Here is a 21,927-nt window from a genome sequence, read left to right as displayed (position 1 = left end):
GATACAAGAAACCCATATTAAGATACAAGGAACCCATATTAATCTTTGTCTGATATATTTGTTTAAACTTGTTTCATAGGAGGACATTAGAAAATGTGCACATTTCCAATTTACAAAAATGATAAATGCAGGTGTAGCATCTTCATTTAACTAATATTGTCACCACTGGCGGTCGTGCCTTTTAAGATTAGGGAGGACAAATTGTTTTAATAAGCATGGTTTTATTTCTATTACAGCATTATTGGATGATACTCTAATTTGCCCTATTCCCATCATGAGGTTGTTACAACTTAGCATGCAAATGAAAGTTTATAACGTTGGTGCACAGGTCGAGAGACAAATTGGAGTAATCAAGATGACAGACAATGACACATTCAATACTGCCTTGCACACTCTTGACTGCATCTAGCTGATCTGGGGTGTAATCATTAGTCCAAATAGTTTCAAAATGTTTCTCCTCCTCTCAACCTTCACTCTTTGCTTGTGGACTTCAGTGCACAACACAATAGCTGTGACCAAGGGCAAAAAACTCTCCAAGCCAAACCTTCATACTATAACCGCTAACCGCTACACAGCTTACATCGTTGTCACTATATTAACATTATAGTCAACAAACTAGAACTAACGCGTTAGTAAACCCACAATCTAATCCATATATATAATTGCGAAGTAAGCAGTTTAGCAGTTACACCAGTGGGCCCTGGTGGCAATACATTTATAAAACTGAAAGTTTACCTGGACTTGGAAGAGTTGCAGTGTTTCATAGCCTCACAGCAGTGTTATAGAATATTGGACCTTTGACTTTCATTCTTTTCTCATTCTCAGCTCAAACTATTTCTCCAACTGTCAATCATTTCAAATGAACAGAGGACGCGTATCAGAGCTGCTTAGCAATGTCACAATGGGATGCCGGACTATCACGTCTCAGCATACGTGGACTATGATTTACTCTTTAGCCAGCTAGCTAACACACAGTAAATAGCTATCTAGCATTCCTCAATGTTGGAGTCAGGTTGTTGAGCAGGCTAAATGAGCTGCATTACCCAAGTAAGTGAAAGGTAAAACAATAACAACAACAAATTACCATGAAATCTCTCTCTCTCTCTGCTGCTTCTCCTTCATTTTTGAAGAAATGAATTTATTCAAAACTGTTCCAACTATTGTCTTTCTCTCTCTTCGAGTCAACTACTCACCACATTTTATGCACCGTAGTGCTAGCTAGCTATATCTTAGGCTTTCAGTAGGCTACTAGATAAATGATCTGATTATTGGATTGGATGGCCAACATGTCAGTTCATACTGCAAGAGCACTGCTAGGTAATTATGAAGTCGTCATAATTACTGTGTAAGTCTATGAAAGCGGGTGAGAACCATGAGCCTCCTATGTTTTATATTGAAGTCAATGTACACAGAGGAAGAAGGAAAATAGCTGTCCTCCGGTTACACCATGGTGCTACAGTAGAGGGTTCTGTTAAGGCCACTGTAGACCTTCATTGCAAAACTGAGTAGAATGGTCCTCACCTTCCTCCTCTGAGGAGCCTCCACTGATAGTCACAGCAAAATATTCCTGCAGCAACATGATTTGAACATTTAGTCAATAATGGTGCTTTATCAGTGGTTAGGCTATTAGCTGGCCAAATGTAAGCTACAGAGCGTCTGCTAAATGACTTAAATGTAAATGTAAATGTAAATAGCGAATTTATGTAAATCACAAAGCTCATCTGCATTTCCGGCGGTACAGGAAAATTATCAGCAACAAAATATTGATCAAATTAAGATTGTACATTTGTACTATATAATATGACTGAGAGTTACACTTGACAAACAAAGAAGAGCAGACCTAATTTTGAACCTGTCACGCCTTGGTCATTGTATTTTGTGTTTTCGTTATATATTTGGTCAGGCCAGGGTGTGACATGGGGTTTTGTTGTTGTATTTCGTATTGGGGTTTTTGTATTATTGGGATTGTGAATGATTATTTCGGTCCGACTCTCTTTCTTCAACAGACGAACGCCGTTACAGAACCCTGTCTGCAATCAAAGGCATGCCATAATACAGTCAAGAAGACACAAAGTGACAGCTAACCATCCAACACTTGCTAAATAGCAGCAGAAAAGCATTGATGTTGAGGTGTGTTCTGGCACAGCAAGTGAAATCATACAGCCAGTGAGTCCATTTCACTGATAGTTTATCTACAGTGAAAGTCTGTGGTTACTTAACACAAACAGGCCAGGGGTCAGGCCGTCCTGTTATAGATTGGACTTGCTCCATGATTAGCTTTGGTCAGTAATCAGAAGCAGAAGTGAGGTTGAGTATATAGTATTTCAAGCGTCAGATAGGTGCAGATCAATTCAGATTGTGGTTTGACTCACTAAAAAGGGTCGGCAACTTAGGCTACCAGACATGTAGCAGTTTCAGTGAATAAACTTTGATGATAATTTGGAAGAGGAACTAGGCAAATTATACATATTTTGCACAATTGCTCATCATAATCTCTCCCGAGTGGCGCAGTGGTGTGAGGCATCACTGTAGTGCATGAGGCATCACTGCAGTTCCTGGTTTGAAACCAGCTGCGTCACATCCGGCTGTGATTGGGAGTCCCATAGGCCAGCGCACAATTGGCCCAGTGTTGTCTGGGGTAGGCTGTCATTGTATGTAAGAAATTGCTCTTGCCTGATACAAATGAATTTTGGCAAGAGTGAATATGCATTTTTGTGAATACCTCACTTAAATTACCTAATAATCATTCATAGTAGTAGTATTATAATAGGCGTTAGTAGTATCATTAGTGTAGTTAAATCCATTATAGCTGTAGTAGTAATACTTGCGTAAATAGTCTCATTGAACACTTTACCACTGACTGTCCCATGAATGAGAGCACAGAGCATTAAAGGCTGACAGTGAACACAGCTCTAAGTGCAAACAGATGGGACTGGCCAAGGTGAGGGATTGTACATTCAACAGTGTTCACACAAATACCTTTTACATGCTTTCGCTATACAGCACTTATAAGAGCTATATCTCCTATAAGCCTCTTTGTTGTTACATGTGTTCTCTGTAACTGTAGTTGTTGGTAGATGTGTCTGTATCATTGTAGGATCATAATTTGACCTGTATTGTCACAGCAAAAATAAGCAACAGGATTTGAACTGTTTAGTCCATAATGTTGCTTAATCAGTATCTGGTCAAAAGTAGGCTACATGAAAAGTGCAGTACAGTTAATATAACTTGTGCTAGTGTGGGTTTTCAGTGAATTTCTGTAATCTCAAAGCTCCTCTGTATTTCTTGCAGTCCAGGAAAATTCTCAGCAACAAAATAGCGATTTAATTAAGATCCTACATCTGTAAGTGTAGTTTGTGTTTTATCATAGTGGCACATGTGAACAAGTATAATATTTCACTAGCTCCTTTTTTGCCGCTGTTGTACTATTCCTTAAATGCGATATACATTACATTTCACTCTCCTTTGGGATGTAATGTTTAATGAAACATGACACAAAGACGAATTAACAATGCTACTGCTTTCACATCTTACTTCCCAAATCCACTGCCACGATGAATAAGTGGCGAAAATGTGCAGCCCTCATTCGATCGCTTTCCTTTCTTTAACAACAGGACGTAATTAAGGCCAATTTAACCAAGGCCAGACAGTCATCTGATAAGTTTGTATGAACTGCGGGTATAAAGGTCAGCGCTACTGAAGAAACAGTGTTAATCATATTTACCGGAACGCCTTTCCTTGGGCTACAATGCGTTTTGACAATTTCAAAAAACATAAATATTCCGGTGTGGGCCTTATGAAGTACTTTGATAAAAATATATTCATTCAAAATGTATGTGCTGGATATCTAACATGTGCTGAATGCTTTTGATGTCCCCTTGTCAAATAACCATTGTCCTAGGTTATTCAAATATGAAGGTTTAAGAGAAAAGTAATGCATTTTAAGGGAAGCAAGACTTAGAATGAAATTGCAGTTGAATATTTCAAGATCTCCATTAGAGATGAGAATTTGAAGAATGTCCATACAAACAGCTTGTTTGATCAAACCTTATTCAAAGAGCATGGATAAGGTCTTTAAAATATGGGTCGTTTGTGCCTTTACCACTGTTTTACCTTGTAAATATGGTCTGACATTAATATCAGGCATCTCAAAGTCTGAAATAGAAACTGACATTGACATAGAAATAGACTTGAAACATCAACATCAGTATAATGAAAAGTACAGCATTAAGACAAACAGCACAGTGACCTTGAAGAGAACTTGGGAACACTTCTGAGCAGTGTGCCACACTGTTCCTGCTACAGGTGACAAAGGGGAATGAGGTCCTGATACTACAGGAATAGCCTATAACTTATATTAATTGGAAATCTAACTGAATATCATAATTATCTGCAACAAAATTAATAGCATTGCATATGCTACTGTGGGAGGAACATTTGTTTAACATGTTTAGGGTTTTTATTTTCGTCTAATGAATCCAATCAAATTCAATAAAAATAAACACAGATTCGTGTTAATTTAATCAATGTTGTTAAGTTAGAATTTGTATGAATCTATGTGGTATTTTAAATCTAAAATGAAAACAGGGTTTAAAGAGTACGTTTCCAGCATGGAAGGACATATGGACAATATAAGAAAAATAATAAGCCTATAATATATTAACAAATGTAAATATTAAAATATTAGTAGTGAGAAGGCCATGTGACATTGTTCTAAGGATTAAAAAATACTGTGGTTAATCAGTTACCGCAATATTTGCCATTTTTGTGTGTTGGAGCGCACGGAACAAATCAGCAAGCTTGAAACCTTTCTCAATTCAATTCGCTTACCTAAGTTGACAAAGCTCATAACCATATCAGCATCGTTTAGAAAGTTGGTGTCGTGAGATGTAGTGAGTGGAGGGCTTTGGCTCGTCAGAGGAGCCGCGCGGTAAGGTTGCGAAACACGAGAGTGTCCCTGCGGAGAGCCGTGGTACCCTTTACGCGAGTTTCCATGAGCCTTCGCGCTGAATCCTTTCCCTGTAACCTCTTGTGTTCTCAACCCTTCTTCCTCCTCAGTAGTCATGGCATTGTACAGGTCAAGCATGAACAGGGGTGCTGAAGATGCTTGTTTTCCTGGAGAAAAGGGCCTTGGACGATGTGGTAAACCCAAAATAGAGAGAATCTCTCTCTGAATCTCTCTCCGTTCATGGTTACGCAATCTCCTGTAAATAAAACTAGAATGCACATGGTTGTCGCCTAAACCACAATGAGCGCAGTATAGAAAACTCAAGCAGCTCCAGAAAAGTCCAAACGTTGCCCGGTTCAAAGAAATGAAAGCTCTCATCTTGCACAATTATGTTTTTTTGATGATGATGTTACACACGTATACAGTTGTTACCAATGTATAAAGATGATCTCCATTTCAATGCAAATATAACAATTTCTGAATGTTTTTTTTTACATCCAGCATAACATAAAGGTTATTATGTCACAGCACTTTTAAGGAGAACGTCTGCCTGCAATGATGTTCTTGTAAGTCTCACATGAACGTATGCTGTGGAGCTGTCCCTTCTCTTCGGCAAAAATAGACACGTTTTTGTTGAAGTTCTTTCCAGTGCTCCGCTTAAATCCAATGTCCCACTGTCACATGTTTCAAAATAGGCGCATCACATGTGGAATTGTTACTTTCTATCGCACCTACACAATAACATGCAGGTACGCCCATACAAGTCGAAAATGCCCAACGCTTTCATTGAATAGGAACATAAAAGCCCATTTGAGTGGAAATCAGTAGACTATATACAGTAACAGGACCCGTTGCCACTAGTTGCCACGGCGCGTAAAGTTTTAGGGAAAATGTGTTGAAGCTTGTTGTCTATCCAATGAGTCCATCCCATCCAGGAACACGTTGTTGCATCCACCTCTAGCGGCCACAATAAAACTTAACCGACATGAAGATGAATGTGGCAACTCAGATGTGCAAGGGGAGACACTTGAAATCTGAAACCTGTCTTAACAAGTCAAATAATAACGACACGGCCATTTAATTACCCCTTCAGGGCTGGCCATATCAGTGCGTTTAAGGAGAGGACATTTGGACAAATGAGTAATTATAGTTTCCAAAATCAAATCTGTACATACATTGAATATAGAAATATATCAATCAACGTATATTTTTGACCACCTACAATATTATGTCGATGGTCTTTTAGGACAGGCCCATCTATATTGAACAACATTTGTATATGAATGCAACATGTAAAGTGTTGGTCTCACGTTTTGTGAGATGAAATACAAGATCCCAGAAATGTTCCATACACTTTTTTCTCTCAAATTTTGTGGCCAAGTTTGTTTACATCCTTGTTAGCGAGCATATCTCATTTGCCAAGATAATCCCTCTACCTGACAGGTGTGGCATATCAAGAAGCTGATTAAACAGCATGATCATTACACAGGTGCACCTTGTGCTGTGGAATATAAAAGGCCACTCTAAAATGTACAGAGTTGTCACATAACACAATGCCACAGATATCTCAAGTTTTGATGGAGCGTGCAACTGGCAAGCTGACTGAAGGAATTTTCACCAGAGCTGGTTGCTAGTGAATTTAATGTTAATTTCTCTGCCATAGAGAATTTGGCAGTACGTCCTACCGGCCTCACAACCACAGACCGACCACGTGTAACCACGCCAGCCCAGGACCTCCACATCTGGCTTCTTCGCTGGCGGGATCGTCTGAGACCAGCCACCTGGACAACTGATGAAACTGAGGAGCATTTCTGTCAGTAATAAAGGCCTTTGTTGGGAGGAAAAAAAAACCTATTCTGATTGGCTGGGCTTGCCTCCCCAGTGGTGAAGGTAATGTGTAATAAATAGAGTAGGGCCTAATTAATTTCTTTCAATTGGCTTTTTTCCATCTATGAACTGAAATTGTCACATGTTGAGTTTATTGTTTTTGTTAATTATTATTTCCTTTTAGCTCCACAAAGTTGCAAATCATTTTTTTCTTAATAAGCAGACTGTAGGCTGGTGAGGTGTGACATGTGCGCGAGTTATCCTCACATGGGGCTGTATGGTCATCATCATTGGACATAGTTAAATAATGAGGTTAGTGCATACATTTTCATATGTACTGGAGCCCTGTGGGAATCAAACATACAACCCTGGCATTGCAGAAACTACGCTCTATCAACTGAACCACACAAGCCCCAGGAATGTGTAAGCCTATGTATGTATACAGGAACGTATGTGCTATTGATATGGCTGCTAAGATGTCTTGCCAGGTTTGCAATAGTGTATTGATTGGGTATATCATGATATAAATATCCTAACATTCATTTACATCAAAGGCAACACGATTACTTTTCCAATTATGTTCAGACCTACAGTATGTATACACTATTAAAATGTTAACTTTTGAAGGGATTGATAGCAATAGTTACAGGTAAGAACAACCTGTAATCATGCAGTAGGCCTACCTCAGCTTTAATATTACTGATGAACAATCATAGTGTCCAAGCTATCAGTCATTGGTTGGCTCAGGTGCAGCTTAGCAGTGCTGTCAATATTATCCCCAAGACATATACAGTAGCAGCATAAATTGTCCTTCTCCACATTTTCTCCATCAAAGTCTTGGCCTCTATTGGTTGGCTTTGCTATAGCTAGGCTACTCATTGTGATGTATTGGTTGACCTCGCTAACTATAGCTAGGCTGCTCATTAAGATCTATTGGCTGTTTGTTCTATGCCTTTCAAGCTGAGTTTCTTTTGAAAAGAGATAGAAATGGTAAATTATTATTATTATTAGCAATCTATAAAGTATTTCATTTTCATTCAATTGGCTAAGCATCCCCAATGATTAAGTTATTTCACAGTTTAGTTGCAGAGTTGTAATCCCATTGCGCCATCTAGTGTAGGATGTGTACATCACCTGTTGTTGCAGACAGACAGCCATAGACAGACACACAGATACACACACACACATGCGAGCACACACACAAATTCAGTCATCTGGCAACTGTGATGTGACAGTTGATCAAGATCGTACAAAGATGTAAGAGTATGAGAGTGTTAGGACCATCATTTATCATCCCCAATTACCACCAGTAAGAATTATATACTTAAAAGGAAATTCCAACTGTGATTTTGAAACAGAAGGAAATTAATAATATAAGGTAAAAAGTAGTGGAATTAATTTTTTATTTGCATAACACACACACAAACACCCCAAAAAAATTCACGTCATAAAAAAAGTTTTAATTAATGATACCAAAAGTCAATACAAAAGTCACCATTACACATACAAAATTAGACACAGCAAAAAAACGACCATGCTCTCACAGGTAAAGCCCATCAATACACAGTAAATTAGTTCAGTTTTATAAATAACCAAAAATACTTAAACTTGATAGGCTAAGGTAAGACAAGGTACGGTAAGGTAAGGTACTCAGGCACATAAATGTCATATATGCACGAACAGTAAAACATTTGCAACAGAGCAAACTTCAGATTAAGTCAAGATGTCAACATGTTTCATTTATCCCGCACTCGTTTGGCAGAAAGTAGCTAGGATTTCCCAGGTTTACATTTGTTATAGTAGGTAGGCCTATCCTCTACTCAAGTTTAAAAAAATACTTGTTAATGTATTTTTCATACAATATATAAACTAGTTTTTGTTAAAAAAAATGTTTTAAAAGGAATATAAACTGAAATAGCATCGCTGTAATGCACACAGGTTTTAGATTATGGCTTGTATATGTTAATTCATCAAAATGTTTCATAAACATAGCAGCCTCCATTATAGAGATAGTAAGCTCACAGATTCGCCCTGAAACGATGTAATAATTATTTAGATGTTGTTTACAACAACTTTATTTGTCAAATTACAAATTATAATACATTACAGGGTCTTTAAACATTTCATTAAAAAATACAAACAAATTTGCTAAACAAATTGAGGGGTGACCATGAAAAAGAAATGGTGCAAAAACACAACTTTTTTTGGGGTGACCAATCAGAATGTATGGTGCAAAAAACAAAAACGTTTTGGGGTGACCAATCAGAAAGTCTGGTGCAAAAAAATCATAATTTTGGGGTGACCCATCAAAAAGTATAGTGGAAAAACACCAACACCAGGGGGCAGTATATGGCAAGAAAATGTACCATCAGCATTGTCCAAGTGGAGTACCAACCCTTTATTCCTGTGTACTTCTGTGAGCAATGTAGAATTCTTTACATTAGATTTTTTGTATTGCTATTTGGCTCAGAATCTAACCAATGCCAACCAAAGCCATCCAAATGTAGGAGCAATTACTATCATTCTTTTAAAGGGATAGTGAAACATTTTTTCATGCTTGCTGTTCCTGTAGACTTCCAGTCATTGTGCTAATGCTAGATAGCAATGGCTTCAGAAACTACCTTCAAACTGCCATTTGCAGAGACAAATGGTATCCATGAGTTCATCTGACTCTGGGCAAGTACAAAAAGGAAAAAATGTTGTACTATCCCTTTAAAGCAAAATGGAGCCCATGACATAACAAGCGGAATGTGACAAGGACAGAATGAATATGTTTTTTTTCCCCTCTAAAGCCGGTTTATACATGCTGCTAATATGGGTCCTGTGTCCTGATCTTATCCACATTGTGATTGTTCCCAAATTTTCAGAAATGTAATCTCTTATCTGTCCACTGTGCATGCATTGTGACCAGATTTCCTGGCCCACCCCTGTATGCAAATTATTTCACAGTTATTCTTTCAAAATAATCGTTATTTATTTTAAGACACATATTGATGACATAAGTCAATGGTGCCATCTGTCCAGATTCGGCTACACAGATATTTCCAAACCCAACGTGTGCCTGACTACCTAAGAAGCTGGTCAGGAAGATTCGATCACAATCAGATCACAGATCACAATCTTATAATTGTCTACACCTGTCTAAAAATGTGGGCACAGTCAAAATGTGGACAAGATCAGGACAAAGGACCAGGTTAGAGCCAGGTATAAACTGGGCTTGATAAAGGTAATGAAAGGATGCACATGAGTATCTTTGCTATATACATGTTAAGAGGTACTTCCTGTTTCCGTGACTAATGGGAAACACTGTAAAATGTGATCTTCCTGAGATTGGAAAGATTTGCTGTTTTTCTTTGAGATGTATGCATCAACTCCCAGACTGTTTGATTGCCTGCCTGCTGCCATGTTGGGTCAATAGTTTGGTCCTTTACTAAAAGGATCCCTGCTCCTCATCATGACACCGTAACACATGGATAGATGACACACCCCCGGCTGGCCCGGGACCCCAGGGTTACCTCTCTTCCCCTCCTCCCCGTTTAAGCCAGGGGGTCCTGGTTTCCCTGGATGGCCTGGTTTACTGTACCCCTGGGGACCCATTTGACCTAGGAAAGTAGACAATTACAAATTAGATGTTTCTCTTGTGGTTCCAAAACATGTCTTACTGGTTTGCCAACAATTCCTAATCCTGTTATTTGATCACTTTTGATTGAAAAAGGGTAGCTAAGGTCCCAGAAGTCTTACAATGTGTTTATCTGTAGAAGAGGGGAAAAGGGTCATAATAGATTTGAAATGAATCCCAGAAAGTACTCTCCAACAGCTTGGACTGAGGACATGATTGGACACTATGCAGTGACTCAGATGCATCAATCTTAAGAACATTCTCCTGATTCCATTTCTATCTTAACTAAATAACTGAATAGACATAACTACACTGAGTGAACAAAACATACAGAACACCTTCCTAATATTGAGTTGCACCCTTCCTTTTTCCCTCAGAACTGCCTACATTTTTTGACACAAACCGGTGTCACCTGGCACCTACTACCATACCTCGTTCGTTCAAAGGCACTTACATCTTTTGTTTTGCCCATTCACCCTGTGAATGGCACACATACACAATCCATTTCTCAATTGTCTCAAGGCTTAAAAATACTTCTTTAACCTGTCTCCTTGTCTTCATCTACACTGATTGAAGTGGATTTAACAGGTGACACCAATAAGGGATCTTAGTCTATGTCATGGAAAGAGTAGGTGGTCATAATGTTTTGTATACTCAGTGTATATTGCATTTATCTGGTTGGATGTACAGTAGCGTACCATACATAGTAAACATGTATTATATTCCTATTATTACCTGGAGGCCCTGGTGTTCCCGGATCTCCAATCTCTGTTCTTCCTTGACTGCCCTTCTCACCCTTTAATCCAGGATCTCCTGGAAACACAAATAGAATGCAATGTGTTCCAGACAGTACAAATAGAATGCAGTATGTTCCAGACAGTACAAATAGAATGCAATGTGTTCCAGACAATACAAATATAATGCAATGTGTTCCAGACAGTACAAATAGAATGCAATGTGTTCCGGACAGTACAAATAGAATGCAATGTGTTCCAGACAATACAAATAGAATGCAATGTGTTCCAGACAGTACAAATAGAATGCAATGTGTTCCAGATAGAACAAATATAATGCAATGTGTTCCAGATAGAACAAATAGACTGCAATGTGTTCCCGACAATACAAATAGAATGCAATGTGTTTCAGACAGTACAAATAGAATACAATGTGTTCCAGACAGTACAAATAGAATGCAATGTGTTCCAGACAGTACAAATAGAATGCAATGTGTTCCAGATAGAACAAATAGACTGCAATGTGTTCCAGATAGAACAAATAGAATGCAGTGTGTTCCGGACAGTACAAATAGAATGAAATGTGTTCCAGATAGAACACATAGAATGCAATGTGTTCCAGACAATACAAATAGAATGCAATGTGTTCCAGACAGTACAAATAGAATGCAGTATGTTCCGGACAGTACAAATAGAATGAAATGTGTTCCAGATAGAACACATAGAATGCAATGTGTTCCAGACAATACAAATAGAATGCAATGTGTTCCAGACAGTACAAATAGAATGCAATGTGTTCCGGACAGTACAAATAGAATGCAATGTGTTCCAGACAATACAAATAGAATGCAATGTGTTCCAGACAGTACAAATAGAATGCAGTATGTTCCGGACAGTACAAATAGAATGAAATGTGTTCCAGATAGAACACATAGAATGCAATGTGTTCCAGACAATACAAATAGAATGCAATGTGTTCCAGACAGTACAAATAGAATGCAATGTGTTCCGGACAGTACAAATAGAATGCAATGTGTTCCAGACAATACAAATAAAATGCAATGTGTTCCAGACAGTACAAATAGAATACAATGTGTTCCAGATAGAACAAATAGACTGCAATGTGTTCCAGATAGAACACATAGAATGCAATGTGTTCCAGACAGTACAAACACATTTTGAAATCTTATTTGAATAAAGGAAAAAGCTAGGCCTATGTTTATATTCTACTCTACTGTTTACCTGTACATGCTGCACAGATTAATTGAGTCCTCTGTAAGCCTATGTATTACCTTTCAAGCCAAGCATCCCAGGATGCCCAGGTCGACCTGGATGGCCTGGCTGTCCACTGGAACCAGGGTTCCCAGGAAAGCCTGTAGATCCTTGGGGCCCAACCGGGCCTGGTACCCCCGGAGTCCCATCCCTGGTCTGACAGTGGTCACAGTTACTCAGCTGCTGGTTACTGAGGAGTAGTGAAGGCATCTCCACTGGGATGAAAACACAATGGAGAGGGCTCAGATATAGGTGTACTACACAGAGCACAGCAATGATCAAACATAATCAATACTCACATCTAAGTACCTCTCTGCATATTTCCTGAATTATTTGCTTGGACATCTCCCTTCCCTGTGGAAATGTGACATGATTGATGGCATCATGTAAAATGTACGAGTCAATTAATACAAATGGCATAGACATTGATGGAACAGTGAACGATTGTTGTTGAAAAGTGACATGTTGGGTAGTTGTTGATGACCAAGGATGGTCAGTGTACTGGTGATTGTACTGGTGAGGTACATACAGGTCTCCCCTCTAGTCCAGGTGGCCCAAGAGGGCCAACGTCCCCGCTTTGTCCTCGAGGCCCAGGCGGGCCTGTCTGCCCAGATAGTCCTGGCTGGCCTTGGTGACCTCCCAGTCCCCTCTGACCGGGGTCTCCTGTTGTCCCTTTCTGGCTTCCACAAGAGCATAGTATAAGTACACACACACTGTTCTAGATGGGGATGTATGCTTGGGTATTAGGGCTGCAGCTACTTACAGTAGTCAATGACAAACTTACCTCTCCTTTTTGTCCCGATGAGCCATTAGAGCCCTGTCAATCAAAGTCATAATGGCTGATTATTAGTAATGTTCATTAATTATAATGTAACTGGAATTGAATGAGATGGAAATACAACTAACTTCCATATCCTCTAGATGTGGATAAAGGAAAAACATGCTGTTTAAATTGATATTGCCAATGGAAAAGTGATCGTCAGAAGTAAATTTGAGAGTTGTTCTGACACTTCCAAATTCACAATCCAATTTCTGTACATGAATGTATTAGATCAGTGCTAGTCTATGATATGAAATAAATACATTGTGACAAGAGGAAAATATTCCCATTTACAAATGATTTAGTCTATTGAAGAACCACTATAATGTGGTGAGAAAAGTTTCCCAATAGAACAAGTCTACTGCAGCACTTGCAAGCAGTAAATATTATGTAACTGGGCTTCCGAGGCTACTGGACAATCAACTGTCCAATTGGACAAAATGCTCTTGTATAGCCATTACAGAATTCATTCATTGATGTAAAAAAAAAAGATGTCATCATAGGAAGGGGAACTTACATGATTCCCTGGAATTCCTATATCTCCTTTTTCACCTCTCAATCCCTGTAGAGAAAATTAAACTAGCAATTATGGTTTTTGTTTTTAGTCATTCTGTTTGTGATTAAATGTAAGGTCATCCGTAATCAAATTAGTGTCCTTCAGAGCAGAGTTAAAATTGACTGAGATTTTACAAGAAGGTTGTTGCTACGTCCATGACAGTCAGTTTAATGATATTTCCATCCAGAGACTCGGTACAAGTGACTTCTTAACCGTAGTCCTGTGGTGACATTGTCATTTGACTCGATACGCTTCCTAGTTTCCCCCCCAAAGTTCATAGCTGTCCCTGTTTTCCATGACTTTTGAATTAAGCGGTTGTTCAACATGATTCCACTCTGGCTAAATGAAAGCAACCACATTTGGAAGGAGGTAGTGAGCCAAGCATCCGATTATACTTGAAGCAGTCTTTTGTACATGGAAAATGTAGCAACCTGTATATACAGTACCAGTCAAAGGTTTGGACACACCTACTCATTCAAGGGTTCAAGACGCTCCATACAAAGAATCAAGGGCAGCTAATGGATTTGAATTATCAGGAGTTATTAAATGTCGCAAATACCTCCCCTCCTCGTTCACCTGCATCTCCCCTTTGTCCCTGGTGAGATAGAAATGACACAACAATCACGTGTTATGATATTGTTCTAATATTGTTACAATAGGAGAATACAGAGTTACAGCTACAAATGTTCAAACTTCAGCTGCATCAATTCCACGGAACATGCTATGGATATGCCAGAGGACAGTGTGTTAAACATATTTTGTTGTAAGATTGCAAGTTGTCCTGAAGTGGTAGAAATTAAACGAAAGGCAAACTAAAAAATGCTGTTTATGATACGGTAAGCTGGATATAATTGTCTCTAGGGTGGAGCATCAAATAATGACCGTGAAACAGTTCATGTAAAAAATACTGTTCTTGATCAATGATGTATTTTATTGCATTTGATTAACCCTCACCTGTAAATTGCAGTCCTTGGGGAAATGTATTTATTTCATCATATGAAAGGCTTATTGGAAGCTGTGGTATAAATTATTATTCTTTATTGAAGTTAATGGAGGTAAATCTGGAAACACAGCTCACTATAAAGTAGCTTTCTGGCTCCAAATTCTTCATCAAAATGCAACGGCAGTGTTTTTCCTCGCTCATTAAATAAACAATTTGATCGGGATGGCAACACTGAAAACATTTGCAGAAAACATTCTTAATGCTTAATCTCAGCTCAATCGTACACTAAGCCTCAGAAAAATAAATAATTATACCAATTTCAAAAGAACATATTTGAGCAGAACATTTTGTGAAAATGAGTATAATTGCTAATTCCAATAATTCCAATAATTGCTAAATAGGTTAATCCCTATTGAACAGTATAGACATAGTATTTTCACAGCAGTTAAGAGTGATTTTGTAGGAGACTGTCCTCTCCCTAATAACTACCTTAGGTCCTGTCAGGCCTGGCATTCCTGGGTGTCCTGGCTGACCTGCTCCACCATGGTCACCTGACTTGCCCTGGAATAACATTCATTCAATCAGCATTATACTGTACATGTCCATTTGAGTCATTTAGCAGACACTTATTACAGCGACTTACAGTCTTAACATAGCTGGGTGAGACAACCACATATCTGTACATAGTAAGAACCCACAGTAAGGACACTTTCTCTTTTAGATGTTCTGTAGCTTACGTCGTAAGGGTTCATCAATGACTCACACAACCTTCTTAAAACAGATCTAAATGACGTAATCACCTTCACATTCATAATAGACAATATCAACCGATATAAAACTTTAAATGTTGACCTCCTGTCCTGGAACCCCTGGTTGACCTGGAAGTCCACTTTCACCTTTGCTGCCCTATATTTGAGAAGAAAATATTAGTTGAAGGAGGTACTTCATAAAATACAATTCAGAAATACAATTCTGCTTTGAAATCATGATATACTGCTGTGAAAAAAAGGCATTGATGAAAGGCATTGTTTCCACATTGGCAGAGACCACATTCAAGGTAAGTGCTGCGTATGTCGGCTCAATCAGAAATTCCATTTAAATGTCCAGCGTGCTATTACATTATGTAGTGCTGATAGGATTTAAACCTAGCCCTAGTTTGTGTTTTTTCTTTTTCTAAACAAATATCCTCTCCCTAATAAATGCTGTTTGAAACTAGGACATTAATATGAAAACCCTGGTCATGTCTATAAACTACTATTTCACTCCTGTGCCATTAACCAATACACATTGGCTCTTGTTAAACAGATATCAGTTAATGAAAAGTGATTGGGAGACAGAGAGTCGAGACCAGAGAACCAGAGTACCAGACCGCTTTTGATTTCCATCCCAAAATTCCACTGTCGAAGGCAATAGTAGTCAACTTATATCACCATTTCATTTGGCGTCTCCAGTATAACCATGGCACTGCTCTAAACAACATACTCGCTATAAATTATATCACTGCAGAAAATGTTAACCCAAGCACTAAATGCATCTACAATAATGCAAAGTTTTGTTACATGTCTCGGTAGGCCTATACAGTGGCACTCTAACATGACTAGAGGAACGGATTTCACACACCAATAGACAAGGGCTGATATGCACAGAGCAACTATAAACCCTTTTAAGGACAGATGAGGTAATGTAGCCGGCAATATTTTGAATTTCATAACACTGCTCAATGTCATTAAGTGTTTTAAAGTTGCTCTGTGTGGTCATCACTGCCTCTAGTGGTGGTGTTGCAGCACTGCCTCTAGTGGTGGTGATGCAGCACTGCCTCTAGTGGTAGTGTTGCAGGAGACAGGAGTAATTGAGATCTTCAACAGGACACTGTATCAGTACCAGTAAATGGCCAGAACACTGAAATTCGTCCAACACATTACAGATGTAGGGTCTTAATTTGTGCCAGTTTGCTGCAGCAGGAAAATACTTATTAAACCAATTATAATTCATGGACATTCTTGTATGAGGTGATGGATTTTTTGTTAGATCAAGTCTGAAATGTATAGGTGGAAATGACAAACTTTAGAAGCCTTTTTAAGACTCAAATACACTCAAAGTTAGCATTTCCTGCTGTGCAGGAACATTCTCAGCGACAAAACAGTGATCAAATTAAGATCCTACATTTGTACCTGTATTGGTTCACATCATTTCAATGCTAATATAGTGTATTAAGGTATGTGTTTGAGCACTATCTATTACTATATTTACACAGGTTATTGAGATGTTCTCAGCCCCCCATGAAAAGTGCATTTTACTACTTCTGCAAATAGTATTCACATGGACATTGGGCAAAAGAAAATCGACATAATCCATGATTGACATAATCCCATTGACAAGATGTTACATTTCTGGAAGAGAACAGAAACCACTAGTACCTTAGGTCCAGGTTGTCCTGATGATCCAGGTTCACCAGGCAATCCATTGTCCCCCTAAATAAGAAAAACATGAAAACAACATCAGTTTCGATGTTCCCGGTATCTCTGCACATCTGTATTTGTATTTATTATGGATCATTGAGTATGTGTGAAAATTACTTACAACTTTGCTCCATGCATATGTAAAATATACTACTGTAAGTGTGACTCTGAATACATTTGGAAAAATTGAAACTGGATCTATTGTTGGCAGCCAACTTACAGATTGTCCAATGGAACCTTTGGCTCCCTTCGGTCCTGGTAAACCATCTTCACCCTGTAATTATAGAATCATATAATTAATAACACTTTTCTATACAGTGGTTGTTTAATTTGCAAATATTTTTAGCTAAGAACAAGTTTAACAACTTCCCTGATTGTTTGCATGTGTGCTCTTTCTCTCTGTCACTTATGACGTCTTTATTAAAGATTATTTATGTATTTCAATATCAAAACTTGAACCATAGTTTATAAAAGTCTAATGTTGTGGGGATAGGGTACTGGGTCCTCAGAGGACTTTTGAAATTGAAGACTGAGGTCTTCAAGTTTTGTAATCCCAAAATCATTTGTGGATTTTCCAAAATCCATCACCTGCACTTATATTTTTGTGATTTAGCAGATGCTAAAATCTTATCCAGAGCGACTTACAAGAGCAATTAGGGTTCAGTGCCTTGCTCAAGGGCACATCGGCAGATTTTTCACCTAGTCGACTCGGGGATTCAAACCAGCATTTTTTTGGGTTACTGGCCCAACACTTTAACGACTAGGCTTACTATATTATATTCCTATTTATTTTAGTCTATACTTTATAACAGTGCAGGTAAACCAAAGTTGAAAACAGTATAGTGTTCCTAAATTGTTTTAGACATAAAATAAGGGAATGCCAAATAAAGTACAATAACATTATAGCCTTTCTTGCACAAAAGTTTTCTATAAAAAATTGCCGGGAAGGAGATTTTGACTTTGAATCAATATTTAATGAAAATGTAATAGACAGTATGGGTACGTACTGATATAAGGGCAGACGTTTATGAGAATAACAGGAGCTCACCTTAGTTCCACTCTGGCCCTCATTTCCAGGCCCGCCAGGCATACCCTGGAAACAAAAGAGTATATATGACAGAACACGATCACAATACCCCGTGTGTTATGCACTACAATTGTTTTCAATATATTGATGAAAGACAGACAGGAAAGTGTCCTCCCCATCTAACACAGCTAACATACTGTATATGGTTCACGGATAGTTTTGTTTTCTTTCTGCTGAGAGGTCTGGATTATTCACATATCAAATGTCTTTCCCCTGAGCTTCGCTGGCTGTATCAGACAGTGGGTTTAATAGCTTTCACAGGATGTTGTAAAAACAAACACAAATACCGCCCTAATGAAGAGAACAGTAGTATTAGATAGCATTGGGTATCACTATGAATGGACAGGTCGAATGCGGCTTGAAACCTCATTGCATTTATAATTCATCAGAGAGATTGTTGTACCAATCTATATAACATACAATGTGTGTGTTAACCCTTGGCGATCTCTTCATAACATGTTCATTGATTTTATATGAATAACTAGTTGACCCCTAACAAGGATAGACCTAATAGTGCAAATAAGTTTGTTGTCCAACTAAACTAATGGTGTTTTCTAATGCAATAAATAGACCTCTGAACCTTTCACCTATTACTACCTGTCAGGGCAAGGAGATTGAGGTTGTAACCTCATATAAATATCTTGGAATTTTAACTGATGATGCCTGTCTTTTAAATTGCATATTCAACAATTTACAAAAAAATTGAAGCTGAAATTGGGATTTTATTTTAGGAATAAGGCCTGTTTTTCTTTTGAAGCCAGAAGGAGGCTAGTATCAGCTACATTTATGCCTTTACTAGACTATGGGGATATTTTATATATGAATGCTTCCACTCAGTGTTTGAGATCAATTGACACTCTTTACCATGGAGCATTGAGATTTCTTTCAAACTGCAAAACCCTTACGCACCACTGCACTTTGTATACCAGGGTTGGTTGGCCTTCTCTAGTCACTCGTAGACTCAGTCACTGGTATACTTTTATGTACAAAGCCATTTTGGGTTTACTACCTTTTTATTTGTGCATTTTATTGTTCAGAAATGTGGTGGGTACTCTCTTCGTTCGCTCGACTTTATCCTGCTAACTGTTCCAAATGTCCGAACTTAATTTGGTAAAAGGGCTTTTATGTACTCTGCACCATCGTCTTGGAACACCTTACAAAATACTTTTAAACTGGAAGAACTTGTCCCGATTGGTGTTTTTAAATCACAGATGAAGGATTTTGAGGCTGATTCCCTGACCTGTCAATGTTTTTAATTAGCTGTTTTATACTCTTGTGAATTCAATGGTTTTTATTAGATTACTTGTAGTTTTTCATGCTGCCGATCTTAGCCAGGGCGCTCTTGAAAAAGAGATTTTAATCTCAATGAGCCCTTCCTGGTTAAATAAAGGTTCATTTAAATTAAAAATATACTTCCTAAAGTTTGTATAGAAGAATATACACAACTTTATGTTGACCTATAAGTGTTCTCTGCACACAATAGTTTTCCCACTAATCAGTCATTTCAACATGGAAAATGTATCTGGGACACCTCCAGAGTCTCATTCCGACAAAGCCTCAGACCTCAAAGCTCTTAAAGCCACAGTGTATATCTTGGTTTAAATGAATAGCAACACAGTCCCAAAAATATTACTCATTGAAAACAGCAATAGGTGTTTCAAATGCTTGAGGATATGTTCCATGAAGATGAACGGATGCATTCCGTTTCCATGAAAGCTTGCCCATTTTGTCTGACCACTCAGTGTCAGAAATCAGGAGTTTAAAAGAAGAAGCATGTATGTAGTGAATACATATGCCATGTTTATGGAACTACTAAATAAGGACTACTGCATTTAGTGATACCAAATATCTCTGAAAATACACTGTGGTGTAACCCTGTGAACGATGAGACCAAAAGGAGACTATTGCGTACAGGCCAAAGGTCAGTTGATACATCATATTTAAGTAGTCCCAGAGATGACTGTATATCCTTTTTCAAGTATGGTCTACATTCATGACTGTACGCATATTATCTATTGAAAACATTTCCTCCTCTTCAAAGACTTTCGACAGACACATCTCTGTCACACTTCAAACAAAGACTGACGTCGAAGGTTAAGGATATGGATATGGGTGACATAGCAGGTCACGCAAGTAGTGGTTGGCGGCAAATGGTTGGCGGCAAATGTAGAATAACCAACAATGTCAAATCCCAAGCAGGGATTGTCACATCCTAAACCAAATTCTGCATATTCCATTACACCTCACAGCATAATCTGATATATGTTTGGTAGATGAGAGACAATATTTGTTGTTAATGGACAAATGTGAAAAGTGCCTGGCGTTTAAAACCCTCCTGGGGACATAAATGGTCGTAAATAGTAAATCTGTTAGTTTGTGAATGTTTAGTTGAGTAAATAAACAGTTTATAATTGTTGAGCACATCCAACAAAACTACCTTGAAATGCCTCTTTAGTCAGTTTTTCATGATAAACGGGTACAGATGTTTGGAAAACGGCAGAGACTTTATCTTGAGGGGATTGTAAAGGAACATGGAAACATGGAAAATAACTAATCAAAAATCCTCCGATGCTGCAAATATATTAAAAGCTGTTCCCCAGATGAGGCTATTGACAATTAGCCACTTCAGTTAAGACACCATGAAAATCTATGTATGTGTCATATAGATAAGCCAAAGCGTATTTATGTGTTAAACCGCAGAGATGTTCTTGGAATAGGCAGAGTAGTACATCATGGTCAACTATAGTTTGTTACATGTATTCTTGGATCATTGATGGGAGTATGGGGGAGATGAATGGAGTTAATCCATCAACAAGTTGTGACTGTGAGGCTTATTATGGCTCATTGGAGGCACAAATGTTTCATATCATTTTTCTTCCAATGGAATTCATAGAAAATGTTGCACATCAAAGAGCTGCCTAGCTATGGAAGTGTCCAAGAACAGCCTTTGTTTCCTTCTCTTTACATAGTGTTCTACTAATTAGAAATGTGACGACAAAGAACCCTTTCAATTCCAAACACTAAATACCTAAATAAGGACCTCTAACCAATTTTGGGCAAGAACACCGCATGAGCTATGTTTTTCGTTATGTGCAATGCTTAAATCCTGTTAAATGCTAACATGCAGTACTGTATCTATCTGCTGCAGAGGAGGCTGGTAGGAGGAGCTATAGGAGGACAGGCTCATTGTAATGGCTGGAATGGAATACATGGAACGGTATCAAACACATCAAACATATGGAAACCACATGTTTTACTCCATTCCATATATGCCATTCCAGCCATGACAATAAGCCTGTCCTCCTATAGCTCCTCCAAACAGCCTTCTCTAATCTGTTGGCTTTGGATAGGGCCTGAACGTGGTTTTGGAGGGCCAATAGTGTGTGCTCTTCCATCTAATCTAAAAAAAGCAATGACTCAATGTCTTTCGGATACAACACTCTTGACTCTCATTGGTTATTCAAAATCACATGACACTTGTCTCAAGAGGAAGGCTGATAACCCAATCCTTTTCCCCATGCCATTATCAACACGTCATGTAAAATAAGTACCTAAATAGAAAAAAGTCTCACAATACAATCATTTTTAGACACTAGCTTTGAGGGGGTTACAGGCAGATACAACTATTGTGTTATTTAGTCCATAAAGACATTGGATCATTG

At 38.3% G+C, this 21,927-nt stretch overlaps 2 protein-coding genes across 5 annotated transcripts in view; both read right to left on the bottom strand.

The window, feature by feature from the left end:
• The window catches only part of LOC124040347 (bone morphogenetic protein 5-like), a 41,814-nt gene extending 35,916 nt beyond the window's left edge, over positions 1 to 5,898 (bottom strand). The window contains exon 1 of the mRNA XM_046357471.1: positions 4,831 to 5,898. Within this exon, the coding sequence (XP_046213427.1) occupies positions 4,831 to 5,326 (496 nt within the window). The 5' untranslated portion in view covers positions 5,327 to 5,898. The remainder of the gene's footprint in view (positions 1 to 4,830) is intronic.
• Positions 5,899 to 8,214: 2,316 nt separating this feature from the next.
• Positions 8,215 to 21,927, bottom strand: part of col21a1 (collagen, type XXI, alpha 1) — a 48,260-nt gene continuing 34,547 nt past the window's right edge. For 3 of the 4 annotated variants that reach the window (XM_046357469.1, XM_046357466.1, XM_046357467.1), the window contains 13 exons: positions 18,227 to 18,271; positions 17,399 to 17,452; positions 17,137 to 17,190; positions 15,572 to 15,625; positions 15,209 to 15,280; positions 14,336 to 14,371; positions 13,738 to 13,782; positions 13,185 to 13,217; positions 12,930 to 13,076; positions 12,700 to 12,754; positions 12,421 to 12,615; positions 11,130 to 11,207; positions 8,215 to 10,377 (listed from right to left, as the gene is read on the bottom strand). In XM_046357469.1, coding sequence (XP_046213425.1) covers positions 10,187 to 10,377; positions 11,130 to 11,207; positions 12,421 to 12,615; positions 12,700 to 12,754; positions 12,930 to 13,076; positions 13,185 to 13,217; positions 13,738 to 13,782; positions 14,336 to 14,371; positions 15,209 to 15,280; positions 15,572 to 15,625; positions 17,137 to 17,190; positions 17,399 to 17,452; positions 18,227 to 18,271 — 1,059 coding nt within the window. In that variant the 3' untranslated portion in view covers positions 8,215 to 10,186. Of the gene's footprint in view, positions 10,378 to 11,129; positions 11,208 to 12,420; positions 12,616 to 12,699; positions 12,755 to 12,929; positions 13,081 to 13,184; positions 13,218 to 13,737; positions 13,783 to 14,335; positions 14,372 to 15,208; positions 15,281 to 15,571; positions 15,626 to 17,136; positions 17,191 to 17,398; positions 17,453 to 18,226; positions 18,272 to 21,927 lie in introns of those variants that run through there. The other variant, XM_046357470.1, reaches the window with a different exon arrangement.

The sequence above is a fragment of the Oncorhynchus gorbuscha genome, linkage group LG07 (genome assembly GCF_021184085.1).
Source record: "Oncorhynchus gorbuscha isolate QuinsamMale2020 ecotype Even-year linkage group LG07, OgorEven_v1.0, whole genome shotgun sequence".
NCBI lineage: Eukaryota > Metazoa > Chordata > Actinopteri > Salmoniformes > Salmonidae > Oncorhynchus > Oncorhynchus gorbuscha.
This window is presented reverse-complemented; position numbering and strand designations above follow the sequence as displayed.